Source organism: Myxine glutinosa, chromosome 6 (assembly GCF_964187855.1).
Source record: "Myxine glutinosa chromosome 6, kmMyxGlut1.1, whole genome shotgun sequence".
Taxonomy (NCBI): Eukaryota; Metazoa; Chordata; class Myxini; order Myxiniformes; family Myxinidae; genus Myxine; species Myxine glutinosa.
The window spans coordinates 108,554,841-108,563,190 of NC_136266.1; the positions used below are offsets into that span (position 1 = coordinate 108,554,841).

The following is an 8,350-nucleotide window of genomic DNA, read 5'->3' on the forward strand; positions in this document are numbered from 1 at the left end:
TATTCGACGGGGTTTTTACTTAGGGGGGGAGGACCTTTGTCGTGATCCCGGCTGTGAAATGGTTCCCAGCACGGAATACGGACGTTAATGTCCGGGCTTCAAGTAGTCCACGGAGTGGACAGAGAGAACTCAATAAACACAATTGTGTTTTAATCGGCCTTCTAGGGGTAAGGCACGATGCTTTATTGGCTCGATCACAAAAACCATAAATGGTAACAGAATGGAATAAACTGCACAAAGCCTGCAGGAACTGTCGGCAACAGACGCTCCAAACAGGACGCAGGTAAGATCACTCGCGGTTCCAATCGACGATCTCCGGGACTCGGAGGGTAACAGGATGGAATTCACCGCACAAGGCCGGCAGGAACGGTCGGCCAGCAGCTCCAACACGAAGCAGGCAATCACTCGCGGTTCCAATCTACGAGATCCGGGAATCACTCGTTTTCTTCCGGAGTTACTCGCTCGTAAAATACCGAACTGTAATCGACCAGCCCAACTCGGCTGTCGTGAGGATTCAAGGAAAGCCCTTTTGAGATTTCCCACTCGGAGCCTTCGAGCCGCGTCCGTTGCACAAGATGGCGACCGCCTCTCTCTACTCTCCACCAATCACGTGAGGCTCAAAGGAGGTCACGTCACGTGGTGGGCGGGGCACCAAATCTGGGTGAGAACAGGTGGTTTCACCGGTGGTTTCTCACAATATATATATATATATATATATATATATATATATATATATATATATATATATATATACATATTGCTAGATTACTTCATCTCGAATGCACTTACACATACACATCCAGGGTCTTTGGCCATTTTAAACATTGGCCATTTTAAAGCTTGCAGTGTTAGTGGGAGACATTTCTGAGGATATCCAAAAGACTCAATAGCTCAGTGGGCTGTCACCGTGTAAGTGATGAGGTCCTTGGGTTTGAGTCCTGGGTTGAGTCAGAATTTTTTCACACTAGCCCCACACAGGAATTTGTTCCTGTTCGTTAAATATATATATATAAAGAGAATCTGCATTGGTGAAATATCATAAAAGAACGAGAATTACACCGTTTTAAAAGAAACACAGTCTATGTTTCGGGCACAACCCTTTGTCTAAACAGCTAAGGAACCAAAAGATCTGATGCAATATATAGTGAGTCGATTATGTAATTATAAAAAGGTGCATGAATTAATTAATCAAGTATTGGAATAAGGAAAAGTCCGGAATGTAACATTAATTACTGGAGGGTGTATAGCACCAAGCTGAAAGATGACTTTCTCCTCTAAGCGCTTTCGATCCAAATCAAATCATTGTTCCTCAGACTAGTATCTTTCTTGTATGGGACTGTCACCCAAAATCTCGCGAGTGGTTTCGTCGGTCAAGAGAAGATGAAAGTTCTCTTTGACACATCTGGCAATACGGCTTGTTGTCACGTTGGAGGTCATAATCAATGGAATACGACAGCGGGAATTATTTTGCTTTTCAATCATTGCCTCTTGATGAGAAACATGCGTGGCCTTACTTTTGGCTTCGTGAATAATCGTGATGGTGTAACCTCTATTTTTGAAAAAAAATTACTCATTTCTTGAGCCCTCATGTGACAAGTGTCATCGTCGCTGCAAATACGTCACAATCAAAGACAATGGTAATATCGTAATGGAATTCTGGCATGATGCAGGATAAGATGACTGAGAGTCTGTCAGCTTGTAGTAAACATCCATGCTGAATCCCTCTGCCACAAAATAGACCAAAAAATTCACACAGGTATCCAAAATGACATAAGTGTACTGAAGAGACAGATGATAATTATTGACATAATTTAAGAAATCTTCCACTTCACCCCTAGAAGATGTCATCACCCCAATAAAGTCGTCAATGTAGCGTTTCAGAAGGATTGGTTTGGGACCATTATTTAAAAATAAAAATAAAAACACCTTTAGAGGCCATTTTTCCTCACAAGCGGGGGTTGGCCTTTTTCGGGGACCGTGGTTGTTGTTGTTTTTTGGTCTCCTTTTTGAAGCAATGTTTTACGGCCGGATGCCCTTCCTGCCACCAACCCTTTTTGTCGCCTTTTTACGACAAACAGGGAATTACCAGTGAACTGGTACTCAATTAGCCAACCTCGGAAGGTATGAAGCAGGCTGAGTCAACCCCCCCCCCCCCCCGGCGTTAATTCAGCGATCGACCGGGATTGCAACCCAGGATCCTAGGTATCCTAAGCTGGCATCCTAGCCGCTAGCCCAACACCAGGGCTATCCGGTCGGATCGGACCATTATACTCGTAACTATTGATCATCTTGGTTCCCATAGCTAACCCTTTTTGTTTTTTTATAAAAATATCCATAAACTTAAAAAGAAAATAGGTTGAGAACTAATTCAGCCGATCTTAAGAGTGAAGTGGCACAAGGTCTAATATAACAAGGACTATGCTCCAAATATATTGCAGAGCCTCCATTCCCTCATCCGTGGGAATATTAGTATCCAAAGAAGAAATATCCATCATGAAAAGGAAATGACTCCTTCCTCCTTCCTGAAAACGAAAAGTATTAAAAGGACGAATTGCATGGGAAGTATCCTTGACATAGGTGGGTAACGAAGTGACCAACGGTGCCAAAATTCCATGGAGGTACTCGCCGATAAGTTCAGTGGGGGCAATTGCAGGTAGATACAATAGGTCGACCTGGAGTATCAACGTTATGAATCTTGGGAAGCAAATAAAAATTTGCACACTTGGGATTGTCCTGGAGAAGATTCACCGCATTGGAGGGTAAAATAACCTTTTTGGTGAAATCTTTCACCATATTAGAAAGAATATGTTGTTGCTCCAAAGTACGACCTGATTCAACATCTGAAAGCTGGTGCATTGCTTCCTGTTCATACAGGTCACGTCGACATACAACAACCGCACCACGTTTATCAGCAGGTTTTATCACATACGGTAGACCTTGTTATTATGAAGAGATGTAATGGTGTCACCTTCTCACTTAGAGACATTGTGTAAAACACGGATATCAGATTTAAGTATATTATTAAAATCACTTCTGCATTTTGAAACACAGAGCAGGGAGCAGGGAGCTTGCCTTGTGGAGGTGTCCAGGTAGAACGGCATGGTTTTAATGCTTCGGAAGGGTCCTGGGTTGAGTCTTGTCCTCATATGAAAGGAAAAATAAATGAGCCAAAAGTTGCAACCGCCTGACGAATTTTTAAAAATACTACCAGATTCGAATTTGCTGATCCTTTATGTACAGCATGATTTCCCAAAAAGTTGTGGACGGATTTGGATGAAAATTGGTGGATAAGTTGGGTGGGTCACAAGAACAAACCGTTTAGATTTTGTATGCCCAGATCCAGATCCGGCCCGGCGGAGGTATGTGCTCTATCGAGTGCCATTCTCGTTGTTATTTACCAATCTTCCACCCAACACTCTAGTCTAGTGGGTAGAAGGGGGGTCTGTGCGCCCCCCATGAAATCAACTTCTAATCAATGTCTCTATATCAGAAAAAATGCGTAGAAAACGATTAGCTATGTTAAAAAATTCAAGAAGTATCCCACGTATAATTTTAAAGCAAATTTATGCAAATTAGTGTCTTAGTGTCAAATTAGCCGCGAAAGCTGACTTCATCAGATGTCCACAAGGCAGACAGGCAGGAAACTTCTTCGACCCTCTCAAGAGGAAGAAACTCAAGACCATGGAGGCTTCCAGCAAGAAGGTTACCCTCACATCATCACAGGGAAAGGTAATTAGGCATTCCAATACTCAAGGGATCGTTTCCTTTTTAAATAGCATCTTGTACTTGTAATTTAATATGAATTTTAATGGTATACTCCAACACTGACATGTGTTACGGCCTGAAGCACACCAAGCCAAGCCTTCAATCACACTGTCTTTATTTATGGATTATCACACGAAAATCTCTTCCCACACATAAAACCAAGAAGGGAGAAAAGAGGGAAAAACCCGAATAGGCCAGTCCAAGAGTAGGCAGGTCCGGGAGTAGGCCGGTCCAAGAGTACGCCGGTCCAAGAGTAGGCCGGTCCAAGAGTAGGAGGTCCAAGAGTAGGCCGGTCCAAGAGTAGGCCGGTCCAAGAGTAGGCCGGTCCAAGAGTAGGCAGGTCCAAGAGTAGGCAGGTCCAAGAGTAGGCAGGTCCAAGAGTAGGCAGGTCCAAGAGTAGGCAGGTCCAAGAGTAGGCAGGTCCAAGAGTAGGCTGGTCCAAGAGTAGGCCGGTCCAAGAGTAGGCCGGTCCAAGAGTAGGCCGGTCCAAGAGTAGGCCTGTCCAAGAGTAGGCACGTCCAAGAGTAGGCACGTCCAAGAGTAGGCAGGTCCAAGAGTAGGCAGGTCCAAGAGTAGGCAGGTCCAAGAGTAGGCACGTCCAAGAGTAGGCACGTCCAAGATTAGGCAGGTCCAAGAGTAGGCAGGTCCAAGAGTAGGCAGGTCCAAGAGTAGGCAGGTCCAAGAGTAGGCCGGTCCAAGAGTAGGCCGGTCCAAGAGTAGGCCGGTCCAAGAGTAGGCAGGTCCAAGAGTAGGCCGGTCCAAGAGTAGGCCGGTCCAAGAGTAGGCAGGTCCAAGAGTAGGCCGGTCCAAGAGGAGGCCGGTCCAAGAGGAGGCCGGTCCAAGAGCAGGCAGGTCCAAGAGCAGACCGGTCAAGGAGTAGGCCGGTCCAGGAGTAGGCCGGTCCAAGAGTAGGCCAGTCCAAGAGTAGGCCGGTCCAAGAATAGGCCCCAGGGCAGGCCCCGTAGAAGGCCCCATGGCAGGCCCAACAGTAGGCCCAAAAGTAGGCCCCAGGGCAGGCCCATTGGTAGGCCCCAGTGCAGGCCCAGCACGAGAGTGCAGGAGTAGGCAAGTCCACGAGTAGGCCCCAAGGCAGGCCCCAGTGGTAGGCAGCAAGAGTTCGATCAACGTCACCCTTCAGGTAGGGAGATTGCAGCTGGACACTCCACAACCCCCGAAAAAGCACTCTGCCATAAGCCCTCCTCCAAAATGGCCACTCACTCCTCTGAATCACCTTCCTGGCCACTCCCCTGCCCCATAGCCAATCATAGGCTTTATACACATGCACCAAACCACTTGGTCTAACTCACAGGGGGGTGTGCAGGGAAGGAAGAAGAAAAAGGTCACAAACCGTAACACATGTTACCTTTACTATTCCAGGTCATCCAGTATCAAGAGCAAAGCAATCTTGCATTCCTGCTTCTCGTCAAATCTCAGAATCAAGATGAGCCATTAAACTTGGAAGAACTCATGAAGTACTGCCTGATGCCTGTGCCCCCTAGCCTTGGTACTCCAGATGGTTTTTTTTCTCCAAGACAAACAAAGCCGCCATTCTGCACTACCTTCTGGAAGACACCACCCCATAAGTTCTACCATACCCTGAGGATGTCTTATTCATTCAAGACGGCATGGCACTGCTCCATGTTCTTCACAACATTCCCCCGACGTGTGGTGAGATATGTCTACAAGTGCTCGATCAGATGGTGGCCAAGAAACACTTCTTGTTCTCAACAGACAGTTACCATCCGGAATCCATTAAAGCCCAGGAGAGGTGGAGGCGTGGCAGCTCAGAAAAGATCATTATAGCTGGACCAGCAACCAGGAAGCCATACAATTTCAAGACATTCCTTACAAATAATGACAACAAAAAGCAGCTCTGCCAGCTTCTGCTGCGAGTATGGAGTCGTCAACATGCCGTTTCGAGGCTGGAGAGAACTGATATGGCAGTGCTGATCGTGGAGGGGAGAGCCCATCAACTCATCTCATCAAATGGCAAGGTGAGTTAAAGGTTATACTATTTCAAGAAACCTAAAAATAAAAGCATAAACCTATGTATGTATGTACTTCATTCATTACCTTAGCTAAAACAATCGAGTACCCATCTCCTTATTGATAATTGTCTGTAATCTCACATCCTTATGTGTGAGGTATCCTGCTTTCTTTCATATCAAACTGCTTTTCACAAAATTCAATGCCTTTTTATGTTTCAGGTTGAAGTGCGTGAGCTCCCCACGATCTACAGCAATCAGGCAGAGACAGATACAAGGGTGGTACTGTACCTTCATCACGCCACCGCCCTCGGCTACTAGAATGCTGTGGTCAGAGCCCCTGACACGGATATCTTTGTGATTCTACTCTACCACACCCACACCATCAAGCTCACTATATACCTGGATACAGGATCAGGAAAGTATCGACAGCTACTCAACCTCTCTGAGCTTGCAGAATCCTCCGGAGAAGATTACTGTGCCACTCTTCTTGGGTTTTACGTGTTCACTGGAGAGGACTGCACCAGTTCCTTCAAAGTCAAGGGGAAGGTGGGTCCCATGAAAAAGCTGGAGAAGAACCCCAGGTTTCAGAAGGCCTTCAGGCAACTCGGTGATGACTGGAACATCAAGCCTCAGGTGCTGCAGCAGTTGGAGAAGTTCACTTGCCTGATGTATGGACAGAGTCGCGAGTCTTCTGTGGACGTCATCCGTACGAATCTGCTGCAGAAGATGGTGGGGGAGGTCAAGAAACTTACGTCAAAATCTAAGGTGGACCTGGCTCGCCTTCCTCCCTGCCATTCTGCACTGAAGCCACACGTCCAACGTGTAAACCACCGTGTTGCACTGTACAAGCGAGCTCATGAACCCTTTATAGAAAAGCCAAAACCCTACAGTGAAGGACAGGGATGGACGCTGACTGATGAAGGACTGTTGGAACCGGTGTGGTCCTGTGGTCCTGTCCTACCAGCTTCTCTGGTTGATCTACGAGACTGTGGAGATCATGAAGAGGTGGACAGCGAAGATGAGGAAGAAGAAGAGGACGAGTTTTACTTTGATGATTTCATTGTAAGCGAGGATGATTAATGATGGATGTGGTAAAAGTCATTTGGTCACAAATTTAGCACCAATATGGTAAAAAAAGCCATCAAAAGTCCCTCTTAATGTGTAACGTTGACCTAGATAAAGTGACCAATCAAATTATTGGTATTACAGGCACTTAAGAATTTGCAGGTTAACATGTTACCAGGTATACATTTACTTTATCTTTGAGTGCTTTTTGTAATTATCCTTGACCCTCAAAATGGGTCTAGATATTTTATTTGTGCAGTTATCTGCAGTATTGGTTGAGATATAGTGAAAATTGTATTTTTCTGTAATGGCGACACTAATTTGCATAAATTTGCATTAAAATGATACGTGGGACACTTTTTGAATTTTTTAACATAGCTAGCTAATCGTTTTCTACGCGTTTTTTCTGATATAGAGACATTGATTCGAAGTTGATTTCAGGGGGGTGCACAGACCCCCCCTTCTACCCACTAGACTACTCTTACTTGCAGTATTCTGTGTTGCTGCCCCATATCTCTCTCTATTTTCTTGTTTGTTAATTCCCTTGATTATTGTGTCCACTGTCAGTATACCGCAGTACCTTGCCTTCCATGTCTCCTCATTCTTCTACGAGCAAAATATTCAGATCAGATCACGAAACATCCTCCATCGAGAGTGTTGGTGCTGCCAAAGCAGTTTCTATGGCTGGGGATACAATCCTGGATGGGTCGCACTCTAACACAGGAAGTCAGAGCAGGAATTTGGAATTTAGCCAGGGTGCATGTTCCTCCAGACAATCCTGCCAGCCCTCAAAATATTCGGTACATTACAAAGAAAGAACTAGAACGACACTCTTCGATGTCACGACGTTGACCGATATGCCTCCGCCGATACCTGCCTGTTGTTCTTGCTGTTCTGCACGACTTCGACCTTCGCCCAGTGTGGGGATTCGTGCATGGACTTTGGGATTATGTTACGGGGTCCTCTGCAGTCTCCTGGTCTCGGTAACCTCCGAACCCCGAGAGGAACCCCGGCAGAAAGATATATATGTTATTCCGTGTCGCAATCAATCACTAATGAAACCACCAAAGGAAACAATCCAAATCAATAAGGAAACCACACCCTTGGTTGTCAATGAACAAATATTATATTAAAAGCACACAAAAAGAACCATACAACAATGGGGCAATCAACCCTACAATCAAATCTTAAGATGGTACCACCTTATCTCGTCACTTAACCCCAAACTCACGGCACTCCCAGGAAATGGAACCGAGCCCTCCTCAATGTCTCTATAACCCTCCAAGGCAAACTTGATGCGCTCCAGCGATCGTTGGAACAATGTCCGATCAAGAGCAACCGAGGCGTATATGGTCGAAGCGACACAGAAGTCACGTGGTCCATCAACCAGCACTCGCGGTAGAAAGGGAAATCTCCAAAGACGCGCGCGTACACATTTGCAGTTCAATCAGCGGACTACAGGGCAATCTTCAGACGCCGCTTTATTGCACAGCCATCCCCAGCAAACCACCGGAGGATCAGCCCAACCGACA

At 45.9% G+C, this 8,350-nt stretch overlaps 1 protein-coding gene across 1 annotated transcript; it reads left to right on the forward strand.

Annotated features, from left to right (window-relative positions):
• Positions 1-5,447: 5,447 nt before the first annotated feature.
• LOC144892523 (uncharacterized) lies at positions 5,448-6,853 on the forward strand. The gene is made up of 2 exons (XM_078779478.1): positions 5,448-5,759; positions 5,973-6,853. The coding sequence occupies exon 2, from the start codon at positions 6,309-6,311 to the stop codon at positions 6,831-6,833; it is 525 nt and encodes a 174-aa protein (XP_078635604.1). The 5' UTR covers positions 5,448-5,759; positions 5,973-6,308; the 3' UTR covers positions 6,834-6,853.
• Positions 6,854-8,350: the final 1,497 nt, after the last annotated feature.

Coding starts and splice junctions, on each gene's coding strand:
- LOC144892523 (XM_078779478.1), top strand. CDS start 6,309: ATGAAAAAGCTGGAGAAGAACCCCAGGTTTCAGAAGGCCTTCAGGCAA.